This window comes from Triturus cristatus, chromosome 2_1 (genome assembly GCF_964204655.1).
Source record: "Triturus cristatus chromosome 2_1, aTriCri1.1, whole genome shotgun sequence".
Lineage (NCBI taxonomy): Eukaryota > Metazoa > Chordata > Amphibia > Caudata > Salamandridae > Triturus > Triturus cristatus.
Window position 1 is genome coordinate 1,075,278,632 of NC_140581.1, and position 19,256 is coordinate 1,075,297,887.

Consider the following 19,256-nt stretch of genomic DNA (forward strand, 5'->3'; position numbering starts at 1 on the left):
TAAGTAGCAAAGGTTTTAAAGGGACTTATTTTCGTGCAAGGTATTGCTTTTCCCGGTTTACGGAAGGGATAAAAAACATCTCCAGATAATAATAAGGTTGACAGGATGGTGCGATAGCAGAATCGTGATACGTGTGGATCTGGTGAGGACTGGGGGCAACAAGTGCTTGATACGCTATTTGCATAAGAAAATACTATTTTTGTTGTTGTTGTCCTCCATTAGTTATTAGTAAGGTAGGGGGAAGAGAAGCATTCAGCGACAGCTTTCGGTTAGTCTTAGGGATACAAATAATTGTCTGTGGTCAATGCCGCCCAGAAGGCATAGGTTTATGAAACGGGAGCTGCCAATGAAAGGAATTGGAAATGTGCTTTTGAAGTTGCCAATATTGATGGCTACTGTGTGGTTGCAGACTTCGCTGGGCTGACAGTGGGTGGAGAAATGCTACGTTGTCACTGTAGGTTTAATTACATGAATCGGGCATTCTCTCTGGTGTTTATCCTTGGGGTACTTGCTGACTGGTGCTACCTATGTCATCAGGTTTGCCTTTGACAGGAGGTATGGTTTAGTGGGGTACATAGTGTAAATGAATGTTGGCATTGTTGCAGGGATTCTGCTTATGCACAGAACTATGCACAGGAAACCAGGACCTCAGTGAATTGTGGTGTACCAAAAACTCACATCAGAACCCAGAACCCCTTATCCGACCAGCATCAGTGTCCCATTCGTTATCCGAGTTTTATCTCGGCGGTCCCAATGTATAGACAACCCAGAACAAGCGACTTAGGGTATTCTCAGGAATGGTGGGAATCAGAAATTCCTGTTCGTAATTATTCTCATATCAGTCCACAACAGAATAAACAGAGACACGGTAAAGTTTAAAGAGTTTATTTTATAAACCTCGTGTCCTAAGATGCAGTACTTTGGCTAACATAAGCAGACAAATGATTAAGATCAAAACCATCAGCATAGTTACAATACCATAGAAAATGAAAGGAGTAATTATAATAAAATGACAGTGGATGACAGCCACCTTCCTTTCGCTAGTAAACTAATATTGTTATTATTAGACTAATAAAAGATCGCTAGGCTTTATTGGGGAACTCCATACCGTAAAGATCAGCTTAGTGGAATCACATCACAGGATCAGCTAGACTCTGCTCCTGGGAAAGCTCTTCTTCCGAATGTCTCTAAAACATGTAGCCTGCAATATTAAAAGCACTCGACTTTCAGGTATTTGCAGCTGCGTGCGTGTTATGGCTAAATAGTGGGCCGATCAACCTGAACCAACATGCACCGTCTAGCGACCCAGACTGTTTCTTTACACAATGTTCAGACCAAGGTCGCTGCTCACTGTTAGGGATGTAAACAACAGACAGTTCTCATGTGAAGCAAAGTCGAGCAAGCATTTCTCAATTAATAAAATGTGACTACAGTGTCGTGTGCAAAAGCAGCAAAAGCGGCAAGATGGCTTTCTAACATCTAACGCGGTTGTGCTAACTGAGCATTGTACGTATATAGATAGCAATCTTCACTACAGCGTGAGGAAACAAAAATCGGACCCTTTGTACATTTAATATTAGTGTGTGCATCATGCAGAGGATGGAAAGTAGCAGGAAGAGCTTTGATGCTATAGAGGCTAGCAGGAAGAACTGTTTTAGGGTGGTCAGTTTAAGTGATTTTTTAACATGTTTTAAACAACCACAGTGGCATTAGGGAGGGCAGCAGCTGAAAGGCTCTGTCTTTACTGGTAGACAGTGGTTAGATGGGGACCGGCCATCAGTCTTTCTGTCGGTGATGGACAGTGGAGCTTTGGGCGGCGGTCACAGGTTCGCAGTGACATCCGAGGGGTGGTTTTAAAGGCGGGCGCAAAAGCATAACTGCGGGTTTCGTAGGGGTGAGAGTAGAGTGTAATGGATGTGTTAGTAGCAGGCATGACGGCAGTGGTCTGCGTTTGGAGGTGGTTAACTGAGAGGGCTTTGCTTGGAGGTGGGTAAATCACGTCACTGGTCTTACATAAATCGCACTCTTGTTTAATGCCGCCGACCTTTCTTCTTAGTCAGTTAATGCACACTTCCGGGCACCACCTCTACTCAGTCAGTCAATTCATGCACTGAATCTCCGTGATTCCACACACAAAAGATTTCCTACATTTTTGCATTGCCAACTTCCTCTTCATGCCCGTACTCTAAGGTCTTCTTGTTGCATTTCCTTTGCACTTTATAAATATTATAAAAAACATATTTATTTTAAACGTGTGCATATCGTCATATGGCACCCAGGCCACTGATTAATAAAATAACGTCCCAAATATAAGTGTCAAGGCATACACAAACAAAGTAAAGAGCACGAGAATGCGAGGATTCCTTTCAATTATTCGGTGCTATGAGAGGTTCTTTTAACTTCTGAGCAGTGTTTGATTTGAGCCGTTGGTTTCCGGTGCTTGGTACCAGTACTTAATTGTCAGCACCTGTACTTGTGACAGCCTACCACAAGGTGGTGCTGTCTAGCTAATTTAGAGATAACCACAACAGTTAATTATAAATGTTATATTCATGTAAAAAAGACTATTACCTGCCTCCCAAGCCATTTTTATAGCTTTTGGGGCCTGAAATAGTCCGAAATGTAGAAGTGTGATAGTTAGTAGTTGTGTTGTTACTATCATTGGCAGCATAGGAGGGAAATGGGTGGTGGAAGCTGCTGTGGCCTCCTGATGAGAGCCCGGGCACTTATTTTTTATACAAATTAAGCACTGCTTCTGAGGTCTGAATGTTGGTGTTAACTTGCTTTAATTTCTAGTTACCTGCAGCTCCGCCACCCTAGCTGAGTCTGTCTTTAGAAATCATGAGCACGCACATCTCCCCTACAGCTGTAATTAGTTTTTTTTATGTGTAAGCTCTTTTCAAAAGTCATGATCCTGCTCGCACAAGTAGCTGTGTGCTTCTCTTTCCTGAACTCGTTTAGGCTCCTAGGATTTATGACAGTTTGAGGGATTAGCGTGTATTTCGTAAAACCCTTACAGGCAAATGTTACATAAGACTTGTTTCCCCTTTTGTACTGCAACTACTCCCATGTTTATAGGCCATTGGAACATTCTCACCACCAGCTACCCCAATCATAAACCTGTTGTCTTGTATTTTTTTAACAGATTTAACATGCAGTACTTTGTATTGGGGGTGGGTGTTACTGGTGTAATTCTCTCTAGCATAATCACTGCAAAATTACTTGTAATTTTCTTAGTGCAGATGCCCCCTTGCATACAAAATGGACCAGAGAAAAGATTTTGCGCTAAGAAAATATCATTAAATGTTACAGGACAAGAAGAGCAGTAGCCAGCAGCTGTTCACTCTCTCTTAGATCTGTGCCCCAGCGGTAGGATTTTCCCTCCAAATGACTCCTAGTTACTTAAGCTGCCATATTTTTGCTTCACAAGAGTAATCTGTAATTACTGAAGTTACTCTGTGTACTCTGGCATAGTTAAAATTTTACCTAGACGTACTCTGCCGCAGCCCTCTTTTTGTGAATCTTGTGCTGTAGACTGTGGTGCGTTTCTAAAAGTTTTTCCATCCCGCTAGTAACTTACGGTCTCTTTGAAGGGAAACACTTGATTGTAAATGTTTTGTGTCCACAAATTAGCCAAGTGGTGTAAACTCTGTTGCCTGCCCATTCCCTAAAACCGTGGCAGGCGAGCCAGAACTGCCTTCCTTCTAACTGGTGAACAAGGTTCCTGTCTCTGTGTTGGCTCAACATCCTGTCTTGGTTTGCTTGTGTTCTGCTTAAGGGTAACCTGGCCTGGAAGTTCGGACTGAACTGTTCCCATTAGAGCAGGATCAACTGATTTGTATATGACTGGGTCCAAACTGAGGTGGCTTGGTGTGTAAAATAACAATGTACTGGGATGTGGCCCGAGTGACTACCAGTGGCTGAGATTGATTCAAGCATTCCATCCATCCCTTTTTTGTATGCTTCACTTAAGCTTAGTTGTACCGTGAGTGTTCTGCCAAGCCTCTTTTGCATCTTGCTGTTCCTTTATGCTATTTATATATAGGATGACCCTGAGTTATCTGCCATCAGCTTTAACTCATTTTTTCAGCCATGATGTTAGAGAGGGTTTTGTAATAAAAAAATGTTTTTCCATGATGCTGGGAATGGCGCGGCAACTAATTTTGGAATTTTCGAGTCGAGTCTTAGCCTCACTAATCTCTCATCCTCCATTAGCTTTAAAGTGGTTTATGCAGATCCTAAAGAGGGCGGGCAAATGGGAAGTTGCTTTAGGTTAATGTTATTATCTTTCAAATTTTCCATATAGTTGACACAAAGAGTTATACAAGCGCCTTTTTTAGATGGCATATGTGGAAATGTTCAGGGATTTTGAATTAGTATCTTTGTGGAACATGCTGAATTTGCACTGCACCCATTCAACCAGACAAGCCAAGCCTAAAATGCTACCAAGCCAAGCTTGGTAGCTTGGAAGCCTTAAACTGTTGCTCCTTAAAATTCCCAGAAGCTAAACGCTCCCCAAATGGTGCATGTTTCACTACAGCCACAAAACAACTGCATACGAAACAGAGAAAAGGCATCTCCAAAGAACAAGAGCTGACAATCACACACCATACTAGAAACAACGGGGCGAACTGACGCCCCAATCCGGATGCACAGCATTAATTCACGCGTAGCGTAGATGCCAAAGTGAATCCATTTAATCAAAAGTTTTATTCCAATTCTGTTAATTCTTTTTACAATTCAATCCTGTTATCCAGTCACATGTTAGACTCTTATGAATACATTATTTCTTAAATGCTGTAGGCATGCACATTTCGCCTTATCCTAGAGCACGGAATGTAGCATAAGTGTTCCTCCAAAAATAATCTTTTTTCACCCAATGCATTTCGGGCCCCTCCCGGCCCTTCGTCAGAGGTTTATCTACAAGTTTAAAACACGTGTGAATTAATGCTGTGCATCCGGATTGGGGCGTCAGTTCACCCCATTGTTTCTAGTATTTCAGTGAATTCAGTAGGCAAAACGTTGAGTTATTTTAAACATTGATTGAGCAGCATGCCATTTAGTTGTTAACCATGATCACAATTTGTGCAAATCCATAATGCGCGTCCTAGCGCTGCATAATGTTAACCGTAAGTCCAACCAATGGTAATTCATTTCGCTTTAAAGACGTAGTCCATAAAATTCACTTTCGAGAAACGATGTTTCAGGGGTCTGACATGTGACGATATGATTTTTGTAAATGTATTTGTCGGTGATCCATGGGTGGTACTCGTCGGGTGGGCAGAATAGTGATACATCATCAAAAAAGAATGTCAGAGTGCACACCTATTTTTCCAATAGTTCATCCAAAGTTCATCATTCATCTGTTTGCGTGCAAACCTGGAATTGTGCACTGCCCAAGCACGTACTTGTGAAATACTCGAAACAATGGGGCGAACTGACGCCCCAATCCGGATGCACAGCATTAATTCACACGTGTTTTAAACTTGTAGATAAACCTCTGACGAAGGGCCGGGAGAGGCCCGAAATGCATTGGGTGAAAAAAGATTATTTTTGGAGGAACACTTATGCTACATTCCGTGCTCTAGGATAAGGCGAAAGGAGCATGCCTACAGCATTTAAGGATATAATGTATTCATAAGAGTCTAACATGTGACTGGATAACAGGATTGAATTGTAAAAAGAATGAACAGAATTGGAATGAAACTTTTGATTAAATGGATTAACTTTGGCATCAACGCTACGCGTGAATTAATGCTGTGCATCCGGATTGGGGCATCAGTTCGCCCCATTGTTTCCAGTATTTCACAAGTACGTGCTTGGGCAGTGCACGATTCCGGGTTTGCACGCAAGCAGATGAATGATGAACTTTGGAAGAACTATTGGAAAAGTAGGTGTGCACTCTGCCATTCTTTTTTGATGATGAATCACACACCATAGCCTCATTCAAACCGTTCCTAATACCGTCTGAGTAGCCTTTTGCACCATTTCCCCAGAGGTCTGTAGCCATTGGAGGCCAGTATTTGAAAGCCTAGGGCCGCTGTTGGTGCTCTACCCTCTTCCCCAGCTTCAGGAGATCAATTGCAGCAGGCACATGGGGCTTCAAGAGAGACAGAGGGGGAGAGAGGGATGAAGAGAGAGTGAGTGAGTGATCAGAGAAGAGAGAAAGGGAAGAGAGAGAATATATGGATGGAAATGGAGAGAGTGAGGAAAGGAAGGGAGAAAGGCTGTTTTTTTTTTGTCAGGGCTGTTTTTGTTTGCCCAGTCTGACCCTGTTCATATTCCGGCCATCCCACCCCAGACTTCACCAACCCACCTTCGGGGAAGAAGCCAACACCAGTCAACAAATGATTTGCCAAATTTGACAGCATCAAATTTCTAACCCTTCAGTCTGGCCTCTCCGTAAAGCAAAGCTCGTGACTTTCCTCCACCTGCAACCTCAACTTGAAGACGGAAAATACAATACAATACAAATATCATAGGCTTAAGCAAGCCACTTAGGAATACAACAAAGTAGTGGATCGACTGCTTGAATTATTCTAAGCCTTTGCAGATTCTTCGTGGCTGCATGACAGTCCATGTGTTTTCTGCCCACCATGCCACTCCAGAGAGAAAACTTGTATGTCCAAGTGAAACACGGTCCTGCTCCAATAAGAACAGACCAACGGAAACTGCAAAGCCAGGCTGCCTCTGAACAGGCATTCCTAGACCAGTTTTGGGCATTCTCAGTGTGGTGTGGCTTGGACTTTGTTATTCAGCAAGCAAGGGACCCTCTCCCGGGTATCCCCTTCACATTAAGGGTGTCTCACTTAGAAAAGAAAAAAGCGCTGGGTGGAATGCTTACATTATTCCCTTTAATCTCAGCCTTTGTTAACCAACCCCTGGCCACATTCAAGTCTATCCTTTGCCCTCTATGCCACTCCAGACAGCGAACAACCCTTTGCAACTTAGACGCTGTCCTGCTTTAGTAGGAAACGTCTATCCTGTACTGCTAGGCCAGGTCCCTTCTACACAAGTCCACAAGCAACCACAGAATGTTTTAGGCCTTGGTAGGCCTTCTCAGTGAGTCGCTGCTTGATATCTGTAACACAGCAGTGAGCACGGGACCCCGTTATGGACCTTTGTTTGTTTTTATCTGAGTGAGTTATGCCCCAAGTGTGACCGGTATGCCAAGTCCTGTTCCAATCAAATTTAAGATAGCTTCCACATACCACAAAGTTTATTCAGCTCTGAAATGCGAAATAACTCTTTTTCGCAAAAATGGCTTGGTGAGAGCAAGGTACCTGCCTGAGGATCACCCCATCTGTGCCATTCTGCTTCAAATCACTTAGATTCTACATAGAATCCTGTCCTCTTTATCAGACCCCTCATTACAGCAACAAAAAAACACAAATCTAAACTTCTCAAGAAGATTTCAGTATTAACCAAACAAGACCTCTTCATCTCGTACATTGGACTTGTACTTTATTCCACTCGGGCATTTCCCATTTCTTTGACTGCCGTGAAAGCCGTCGTCCATGTAACAGCTTGCTTCCAAAAATGCCACCCACCACATCACCAGAAAGTGTTTACACTGTACTGAGTAGGAAAGCAAGGCATCAGATTCTTCAACATCTGCTGCATTATATTTAGGGTGTCCCCATCAAGACCCCACCTACCGTGGCAACAACCCAGCATCTAGGCTGTTCCGCCTACATCCATGCACTAACCTGGTTAGAAACTCCAAATAGTAGAAATAGAAGACTTGTAAACGGACTGTCATGCAGGCTCTAGAACAACGCGCCCCTTTGTGTTAGTCCTGTCACTCCTATATCAACTAGAAGAAAAAAACTTGAGGTGCTTCTCATTCAACTCTTCCTCCATGCCACACGACCGCGTGCACTGCTCAGCTAAAGTTCACCAAGACAGAGCAATGAAGGTCAGTGTCCTCGACAAAAGAGTGACCATTTGCTCATCCAACACCATGCACTCATAGACCGAGGAAGTTGAAACCTGCCATGGAAAAGCAACTTTTCTTCTTCTGCTTTAATGTAACGCTGCAACCCTATGATTCTGTTGGAATTGTTTTTGTTTTTTTGCTGTTTGCTCTATCTGTTTTTTTTTTTTTTTATAATTTTTTTTTATTCTTTTCCATTTCCTTCTCAGCATCTTCCTTTTCAAATTTGTTTCATACAATACACAGTGATTTATTGCTCTTCTCTGTTCACATACAATATTATTATGCTGCATAGCCATAGGATTTTACGCTATCATCCTTGTTCCTGTTTCCTGCCTCCCGCCTCCTGTTAACAGTCCTCACACTCTTATATCTACTGCACTCAACTCTCCCCAATTGCAAAGCTGCTGCTCCCTCCCACCCCTACCCCTCCCCCAGTGTGCTCCCCCAACCGATTCCAATCTCAATGTCTCTAGTCCCATAGGTGTGTGCCTACCATGTGCCGTTACTTATTACCCGGCCTCTTCCCCCACGCCCCCGTGCTCTCCCCGTCTACCGCGTTTCCAATTCCCGCTGTCTCCTCCATGCTCTCAGCGTCCCGTGGTCTAGCGGTGGGCCGGGTCATCTTCCTGTCCTCCGTCAGATCTGCGTAGTGCCTCAATTAGCGCTTCCCAAGCTCGCGCCACCTCCAACATCATCTCTTTCTGATACCTATGCGCCAGCCATAGCTTAATCACACTTTCACTCGCCGCCCACTTAAGGAATTCATGTTTCCATCTCTGCACTCTAGGTCCCTGGCTATGCTTCCAATGGCTGGTTAACTCTCTTTTGGCTATTATCAGTCCTAAATCTATGAAGTTGCTTGTCACCTTATTGCGTTTTGTGCGCGGAAACCAATGCAACAAGCTCACCGCTATATCTCGATTACGTGCTCTCTCTGTTGCCAGCTCCAATGCCGTTATTACATCCTCCCAATACACGGTCAGGTTCGGGCAGGACCACATCATATGCTGGAAGTCCGCCTCTTCCATTCCACATGTAGGGCAGTCAGCCTTGTCCACCCCAAAGATCCGCTTAATATGCTTCGGGGTCATATACGCCCTATGCAGTACATAAAACTGTATTAGCTGGAACCTAGCATTCCTCGTGCTCTTCCATGCTCTCTCTACGAGCTTGGGCCAAGTAGTGTCTGGAATGACCCTCCCCAAGTCCTGCTCCCACTGCCCTTTTAGGTGATCTAACGGCTGCCTCCCTTCTTGTTCCATTCTCCTATTAAGGCACGTGACAGCCTTGAAAGTACCAGCCGCCATAGCTACATATTGGCAGATTAACGACGTCTTTGGTTCCGATAACCCCATCTTCCACCTGCGTTGAATCGCCGCCACTAGCGCCGCATGCAATAAGTAGTGTCCCCGGGGTAGGTCAAACCTATCTCGTAAGCTCGAGAACGGTAATAAGACACCGTCCTCCTAGAGGTCACCGAACATAAAGAGTCCCTGCTCCTCCCAAGTCCCCAATGCGGACCAATCTCCCCCATGGGGTAGCGCTGTACACACCCCTATTGGGATTTCAGGTGCGTAGGGGCACTCCACTCCATGCTTTTTGTTACTCCGAATCCAACAACGTTGCATTGTTCTCTCCTCACACGTAATGGTATCTCTATGCAGTCGTTGCCCCATCAGGATATAAGAAAGCACATGCCTCGTTACCCAGCTGTTATGTCCCGGATTGGGCCCCCTAAACATCGCCGCCACCGCCTGCGTGAGCCATTGGAGTTGGGCTGCTAGATAATACCTTTCAAAGTCCGGCACTGCCCAACCCCCCGCTGCCCTGGGGCGCATCATTGTGTCTAGTGCAACCCTTCTCCTGCCGGCCCCCCACAAGAAGGCTCCCACCATCATTCTCAACTGCCTGAGCATCACCCCGGGTATCCATATTGGGAGAGTCCTGAAAAAATACAACAATCTCGGCAATACTATCACTTTGAGCAAGGCCACCCTCCCTGACATCTTCAAAGCAGTCCAGAACTCCATGCTCTGTTTGCTCTATCTAGTGCATTTCAAATTTTGGATTTATTTTTCGAAAAGGCGCTAAAATAAAAATGGAAACAACTTAATTTGTCTGATAAGTTGCTTTGTTGACACATTTGGAGTTGTACTGTCCTTTTCCTCTGTTGGCTGCTTTGTCATAGCCTACCATTTACACTACTCAAGCTAATTTATTGACATTTCAACTCACGTTTTACATGCCAGCCGGGTATGCAAGCTTTGAAGTGTACTATTTGTCAGTTGTTTGGCTTCCTGGGTTTTTGTTTAGTTTCTTTTAGAGAATATTAGCTTAATTACGTGGACTTGGAAGGCTTCCATAAGTTTTTCTTAGTTGGACACCTGTTGTGGTTTCGGGAGCATTGAAAAATGTCTTGGTTACTTTGTGGCCTGGATGGATTTTAACAGTGGATGTTTTTCATGGTAGCCAGTTCTGAGGATTCATTTTCCAATTCAGGGGTGGTAAGCTCACTAGCTTGATGAAAAGAATTGGTATAGTATGGAATATTTAGAGATCAGAAGGGCAATAGTAATTTTAGACAAAAAGTAAACAACACTATTGAGGCCCTTTTAATCGTTGACCTTTCACCAAGGTTGTTCACAAATCCATCCCCTAATTCCTTTCTTTCCACTTATGCACTTGTCTGTACCCCTAACCAGATGTGATTCTATATTAATGAGAGAGGTGTTTAACCTCTTTAGACTATTTGTGTATTCAAACTTTGGTAGCTCAGTTAAAGGCAATGGAATAGCAAAGGGTAAATTATGGGTTATATAGCCTTGTACTCCAACACAGCAGTTTTGGTCTTTACCTAAATTAATATTTAATTTACAATATTTTTTCGCAAACCATGACTCGGGCCTTTAATTGATTAGAAGGCCAATAATGGCTGGTATAGCTCAAGACAGAAGGTCTGTAATGCTGTTTTTTAAATGTATTTATTTTTTTATTTTACAGAGTTTTATATACTTGGCCCGAATCAGGTATCAGAGCGCTTTACATGGCACCAGTTGCATTACATGAGGACTCATTCTTTTTTTTTTTCTTGTTAGGCTCGGTTAGATTAAATGATTTGCCCAGAATCACAGGATGTTCACCGTCATTGCAGAGATGAGACTTGAACCAGGTTCCCCAGATTCGAGGTCGACCGCCTAGCGGTTAGGCCAACTCCTCTCCCCGCTATATTAGAACACTGGAATGTGAGGGATCCATTGAAGTGGCTCAGTGCCAATAATGACTGCTATAGTCCTTCTTTTGCAACAGTCTATCCTTATCTTTTTGTTACTCTCTGTTTATTTTAGAGCATCTTACCCTCATAGATGGAGTGTTGTAATAGCTTTATAGCACCTCTGCCTCAGGCTATACCAGTTGTTAAAGATCTTTGTTATCATTGTAAGCTGTTGCATGTCGCTTGAGACTATAACTCGGGTAGGGGGCCTTTACAACCACCATAACCCTAGGCAATGATATATTAAGCTTTATTATCCCAGATGGTAATTGATCCAGGCTTTTCCAGGTTGGAGTCTTTGAGCCTTTGCTATGAATGCCCCGGTAGATATTGACAGGCTAAAGTACAGCTTTTTGATGCTGTACAATTGTCTGATTTATATCAGCTGTGTGTCTGTGCTGCTGCTGGCCATTCCATTGGATTTAAACTGGGTAAATCACATGTTCTGTATCATCAACATGGTCTAGAAATATCATGCATGTCAGTAATCATTAAAAATGCCTGAGTTTAACCTTGCCTTTTTACCTAATGCAGGTTTTTTCTTAAGATGTCCTTTAACGTTTAAAACAAGTGCTGTTATCGCTACAATGCTTATTGAATCCGAATGCCAATGTTCTTCCACTTTCTTCTATTCTGCTTAGAAAGCTGCACTAGAAGCTTGTCACTTGGGCTATGGAGTAAGTGTGATAGTTGGAGAAGCCCCCACAGCAGCACAGCTCTCTTTCAGTCCCCTGCTGCTCTTCACAGGTCGCACATGGAAAGGGAGCATCTTTGGAGGTATTTCAAATTTTCGAACATAGCAAATTGATAGTGTCTGGAACTTTGTGATTTTTTCTCCTCCGATTTTAAGAATGTAAAAGGATCCTTACTCGTCACAGAATCAATATTTAGCATTGACAATACTTTTTAGATGGTCTTTGTTTCTATTTTTGTTAAAGGTTAGAAGGAAAGGGAAAGACATCAGGATGCCCTAATTTCTCCTTGGTTGTTCCCCGAGTTAGACTTTGTGAGGTGCAGTAAAAATTGGGCGAATGATGACTCCAAAGGCAGAACTCTTTTACGATTCCAATAGGAATTCTGGATTGTTGTGAATGGAGTAACATTTTTCGTTTCCTTCAAAAGGAGATACACAGTTGTTACAAGGTCTTGTTCGATTTATGAATGTCAACATTGTGGTTTCTAGGTGAACAATGTTCCTTAAAAATCTGTGGCACAAGCTGGTCCAGAAACCCTCTTCAATGATGAGGAACACTGAACCACCCCATAAGATATTTAGGCCTAGATATATCCACTCACAGCCAATATTTAATGAAACTAAATAAGCGAGATACACTGTTGGTTATTGGTAAAATGTAACCAACTTTTAAAGCCTATACAGAAAGAAATCATACGAGTTCACCACACAATAATTTCACAGACAGGTATGATGAATGGCAGCAGTAATTTATTTCTCCTCAAGCATAGCAAGGTAGCACAGGGAGTGCCTTGCTGGGTGTCTGTGCTACTGGGAAACACCTTCCTTAAATTCCACCTCTAGTGCTAAACTGATGTGCTTTGACTGGACATATAGACACTGACAACTTGATGGATCTGAAAACAAACGATTGGTTTCCATATGCTTATCACCGGTTTCTAAAAGCAATGCTGCCTCTGTTTTGGCGTTGAAAAATATTGCGTGAACTCCCTTATCTCGCATACAAATCCACAACCAACACTATGCATCGCACTTATCCTGGATGCTCAATAACGACTAAAATTACAATTCATTCTCTCACATTCACCACATGGACATTTACCATTACAACACAATTCACAACCTGGCATTACATTACAATACATTATATCACATACATCTATCACTATCTATCTATCTATCTATCTATCTATCTATCTATCTATCTATCTATCTATCTATCTATCTATCTATCTATCTATCTATCTATCTATCTATCTATCTATCTATCTATCTATCTATCTATCTATCTATCTATCTATCTATCTATCTATCTATCTATCTATCTATCTATCTATCTATCTATCTATCTATCTCTCTATCTATCTCTCTATCTCTCTATCTCTCTATCTATCTATCTATCTATCTCTCTATCTCTCTATCTCTCTATCTCTCTATCTCTCTATCTCTCTTTCTTTCCATCTCTTTCTCTCTATCTCTCTTTCTTTCCATCTCTTTCTCTCTATCTCTCTTTCTTTCCATCTCTTTCTCTCTATCTCTCTTTCTTTCCATCTCTTTCTCTCTCTTCCTCTCATAGTGAATCACAAAATGTCACTAAATCAACCTGTGCTTAACCCTGGGTAGCTTGGCACAAAAAGCTGTCAGGCTTTGCTTAGAGGCAATGTGTAATGCATTTATGCAGTACACAAATGCTTATAAAGTAAAAACACACCACAAGAAAAGTTCCACACCAATGTAGAAAAATAGAGTCATTTTTAACAAATTATTTGACACCGAAACGACAAAAATTCATTCAGTTTTTAGTGCAAACTAGCGCCTAAAAGATCAGCGTGTCAACCGTGAACATTTAGTCGAATGAGACCGGGTCGGATTAGAAAAATATGGCTGACCGCAATGGAGCGCTGTTCGGCTATACGAAGTGGATTGGGCCTGGTCAGTGCTTACCTTCAGACTCAAAAGAATTTCTGACAAAAATGTCCTGAGAAGTTGAGTGCAGCAAGGCTGCATGAGGTGTCCGGGGAAGGATAATTGTCGTCGGCTAGCCTTGGGTCGAAGCCGCAGTGAAGATTTCTACATTTGGACTAAGTCTCTGAAATGGAAGTCGAAAATCGCTAGCAGAATGAGGCAGAGGCCAGATACCCCTTTAATGAAGGACTGCTGCAATGGATTTGCTGCTGCGGAGAGAATGTGGCCTGGAAAGCCGCGAAGTCAGACCGGCCAGTTATGCACCTCAAGCAGATAGGCGAGCAGGGTTGGTCCCTGTGTCCTCCTGGATCTCAGTGCAATATTTAGCCAAAAATGTGGTATATCGCCACTTTTGAGTTATGGTCACCTTCAGCACCACTTCCAAACGTCCAGGATTGGTGAGGTATCACTTGAAAGGGTCAGGATTCATTCAGACTGGGTTCAGGTGTGGGTCCCAGGTGAAGTGAGCCTTTTGTGTCCATGAGTCTCAGAATAGGTAACCAGCAAACTAGCCCTTTGGAGTCAGTTTCGTGGTCCTGGGTTCAAGTTGCAAGTCCAGTCCTTCTTCCCCAGGCAAGTAGGTAGAAGGGCAGAAGGACAGCAATTCAACAAGGCAGCAGAAGTTCAGCAGTCCAGCAGCGTGACAATCCTTTAAGCAACACACCAGTCCTTCTTACTGGCGGAGTATCCACTGGTCCAGAAGTGTACTGAAAAGTGGATGTCTGAGATCTTCTTTTTACACCCCGGTGCCTTCCTTTTGGAAAGTTGGTGAAGCTTCTAGACAGGAGCTTCGAAGTGCATGGAATTTCTTGACTCCCCTGCCTCGACTCCAAACTGGCTACAGTGACAATGTGAAGGTGATAGGTCCTTTGTGGTAAGACAGAGCACTACCCATTCAGTTGCAAGTGGGGCTGTGCTCAGCTCTGCCCCCCACCCATCCTGCCAGCAGTTGACTCATTCAGGCACATCTAGTCCCTCTATTGTCTGTCTAGGAGGAATTCATAAAGTCTGACTGTCAGTTACACCCAGTCATTTGACCCAAGTCAGCAAGCAGAAAGGGAATATAGATAGGTTGAGTGTAGAGGCTATAGACATCCTCACCTGACAAGTATAGTACCTAAGTATAGTGTGCTAGTGCAAAGAACCAAGGAGCACTCCCCTCTATACTCCTCACCAAGGAATAAATTCCTATAAGAACATTAAAATCAAAAAGGTTCAGCACTTTCCAATGTAATAGCAAAACAATGTCCAGAGCTGTGAGCATACAAGAGGAAGTTCAGATCCCAGATGTTAATTTTTATTTTACGTGTAGCTGCTCTGTTTGTGAAATAAGACTGGTAATATAATGTTTAGATAATTGTTGTTATGTATCACGCTTCATTCACTGTTTGTTACATCGCATTACTTCATCACAAAGTCTGTATGTTTTTGTTTTATTTGTTGCCTTAATATGTATAATTTGCTCTTGACTGACACGTATCCAAACTTACCTGACCCATGATGACAAATGCTTCAAGCCCATATCAATTGAATTGATGGCCTTTAGTCTGTTAAATTGGTTTAGCAGCATTTGAATGTGACGTCTAGGACACCACCCTTTTTTCTTAGTTCACTACGGCCCCATTCAGCCGCCTAGGGCCAAACCCCTTGTTGCTATTAAACTTTCTATAAGTGGCATTTCCAAATTGTAATCAAAAACCCGACTTTACCATTAAATAGGGTTTTTCATTACAATTCAAAAGACACCAAACATGACATAGGTACCTGCTCGGTACTAGAAATGACAGCGTATTAAATGCTATAAGGAATCTCCAATATTATCCTATGGGAGGGGTATGTTTCAATAGTGAAAAACAAATTTAGGAGTTTTTCACTACCAGGACATGTAAAACGTGAAACTACATGTCCAACCTTTTAATTACAAGGTGCCCTGACTTATGGTCTACCTAGGACCCAGCTTAGTGGTGACTTATATGTAAGAAAAGCGAAGTTGAGGGCATATTAAGGGTGTTTAATGACCAAGTCGACATGGCAGTTTAAAACTGCATTCAGGCTTCAGTGGGAGGCTCTTTATTCAGAATAAAAACAGTAGTAATATAAAATATAGCAAGGTACACTAGGAAGAAATAAATAACATGTGTGTATATATATATTTGTGTGTGTATATATATATATATATGCCCGGGTGCGCTGTGGAGGCGGCCCAACTAGGTGCAGCCTGCAGTGTCCGGTATGCCCTGCTCACCCAGTGCCTTGTTCTCCTGTTCGCGCTGTGGCAGTGTGTTGCCTTGCTTTGCGCTACTCCCTCTCTGCCAGGCCAAACTTGCCTTTGGGTTTGCAGCCTGGGTCTTGTGGCCAGCGGTGAGTGGCATTGGAAGTTACTCCCCCCTAATGAAGTAAGGGAAGGTCACAGTGGATGTGAAGGGGAAACGCTTTGACTGAGGAATCCAGCTCTGTGTTTTCACGCTGAGAAGGACGCCTCAAGCCTCATAGCTCCCGGCGCGGATATTGTCGATATTTGGCCCCCCAGCTTCCATGGGCATGTGGCAGGGGGGCTGAGCGAGTTGCGGTAGCTTGCGGCTGTGAGCCTCCTGGTCAGGAGCTGGAGCTGTGGCAGCTGTTGTGTCTCCTTCGGCCCGCTGACGGCATCTCCACACACAGATCATAGAAGAGCAGAGAGTATAAGCACAGCAGAGAAAGCGCTCCGGTCGGGCAGCGCGTGGAGGGCGCCTGGAGGCTCTGTTGAGTATAAAAATCCAGCGTCCAGTGACTGGCAGTGAGTTGCCAGCGAGCCAATCATCAGTGACCGGTGAGTGGCGAGTCTAGGTGAGTTTGGGCGTTGTTTGTCACCCTCCGTTTCGTCCCCTGGGCTGACACTGTGCTGTCATTGCATGCCCACAACAGTTTACAGCCCGTTGACCACAGCCCACAGCATACAGCGGACAGCACGCAGTACCAGTGGCAGTGGTTTCTGAGGGGGTACAGGTGCGCAGGTGCCGTCAAACCACTGTACAGGGAGTGTAGGGGAGTGTATTGCCCAGTAGCATATGGAGGCCCCGCAAACAAAGGAGGCTAGTACATCTATACAGGCCACACCCCCCTTTTGGAGACAGTGCAAAGAGCAAAGAGCCCAAAGAGCATAACCGAGGACAGGCGTTTGGCAGGCTTGGCCGGGTTTAGTTGCCTGAAGTGGCGTCACAAAAATAAAAAAATGTAAAAAGCAGGTTGCTTCAAATTTGAGTGAAATATTCTGACAAACAACCTGTACCTTCAGGGAGGAATACGACTATTGCAATCGCCCCATATAGCCCAATATTGGGTATAAAGAAGAAAATCAAATGGAAACAAAAGGTAAAAATGAGGTCAGGGAGACCCAAAAAGCAACTGGCACAAAAAACATAAAAACAAGGTACCAAGAAATCCAAGGAGATAGACGAATCGCCCAAAAAATCAGCTCAAGAAAAGCCAAGCCAATTAATTCCTTTACAGTATTCTATATTTGGAAAATCGACCCCTAACAGGAAGTTCATGTTTCTAAAAGATCCAATGACAGCTATCTTTTCAGAAACAGGACAACTAGAGTGTCTTCCGAACCCATTGAAACCACAAAAACTTTTACCAATAAAGTCTAATAGCGCGGAGAATAATAGCACACAGAAGAACAGTAAAATTAAAGAAGATGCCACCGCTGACGATCAGCCAAATAGCAGCTGGTTAGTGATACAGGCACAAGTCCATGCTTCTGACTACCTACCCTCAACACCAAAATCAGTATTAAATGTAGGTTCAATTAAACAAATGTCAGAAGAAATACATTTGGAAACATCAGATAAACCTCAATCTCCAAATACCCAGCATAACAACTCATGGCTGCGCTCAATATCACTATCAAGCAATACTGAACTTCTTCAGGCGTTGGTAGCTAAAACTCTTAATCAATCGGAGAACGGAAAGAGTAACGAAACAAGCGAAAAAGAAAAAGAACACTCGCAACCAATAATTGAAATATCAAGTACATTGGAACAGTCCATTCAAATTCAGAGCCAAATGAGTCATAATGCGAAGAGAAATGATCAAGATCCGATATCACAGTTGCAAACTAGCTCCATTGAAATAAGTCTTTCACAGAACTATATAATAACAGCAGATAAAGCAAAGGAACAAGATAGGAGCGGAGGAGGGCCCGCTCCTGAAACAAAAGAGGGGAACCATCAGACAGCATACACATCGCTGTTAAAAGTGCTAGAAACCACAATAACAGTACTCAATATGCAATCGGATAAGTTAGACACACAGATTGATCTGATGAACATAATAGCCTCATATATCAGAGGAATTAATACGAAATTGGAAACATGGCGGATTGATAATCAAGGAGCGAGAAACAAACACAGTGGCAGGCAAAGATTGTGTATGTGGTCCAATAATTGATAAGCTGAGTAATGTGCCAGCAATCCTAACAAGCATCTTAAAGGAAAGGCAAAAGACTGGTGATTGTCGGACAAAAAGTACAAACCTTACAAGCAAGTCACCAAAGTCAAACCAACAAACTTCCTTTGCTGGTCAATCAAATGCATTGATTAAATCAGATTCGTTAATGACCTCGAATAGAGGGACAGGTCTCACAAACAACATCAATGAGCACGTGAAAGAACTACCAAAGGTACTGCTCACAACAGACCGACCAAAGATCATTAATGAAGAGACAAGGATGGAAGATAAAGACATGGGCCAAGTAAACCCTCCTCCGGCCTTACTAGATGGCCAAGGCAATACAGAAACATGCTTGCAAACCAAGAGACAGAGGAAACGAGCAAGGAAATCTAGAAAGAACAATCAAAATACAACAAAAGACAATAATACCAGTAGGCGATGGTTTCATATCTTTGAAACAAAAAAACTACAAAGAAGTCTAGAAACGCAAAGTACGTATACAGAACAGATGATTATAGTTGAGGAAGAGCAAAAACAAGGACACCTCACCTCGTCAACTTCATTAAGTCGCAGTTTACAAACAGACAAATAAATTGATATGATACAGACAAACCAAGAATCATTGCAAATACAAACAGTATCTATTGACAGCAAACCATTGGAAGCAAAAATAAGAAAGCTGCAGCCGTAACACAAATTCGAACCGGGAACAAAACAGAAAACCCGATGCATAAGTCAAGAAGAACATAAAGACAGAATAATGGTAAACCAAGTAACGCAGGAAGTTGTCAGTACAACCAGAGATGACATCAACGCAGAAAACGAAGGAAGACAGAAGCAAATAAAATGCGCATCGGATCTGACTGTTGAGAAACGACCATTTGATGTTAGGAATAATACAGTGCAAACAAAGGGCAGCCTTGAGATGGAGCAAAGAAGCCCTCCAAAAGAAG

The 19,256-nt window shown here is 43.0% G+C and overlaps 1 protein-coding gene across 1 annotated transcript in view; it reads left to right on the forward strand.

The window, feature by feature from the left end:
* Positions 1–19,256, forward strand: part of LOC146866380 (alcohol dehydrogenase 1A-like) — a 381,054-nt gene that overhangs the window by 178,497 nt on the left and 183,301 nt on the right. Inside the window, exon 7 of the mRNA XM_085636246.1 lies at positions 11,852–11,987. Within this exon, the coding sequence (XP_085492372.1) occupies positions 11,852–11,987 (136 nt within the window). The remainder of the gene's footprint in view (positions 1–11,851; positions 11,988–19,256) is intronic.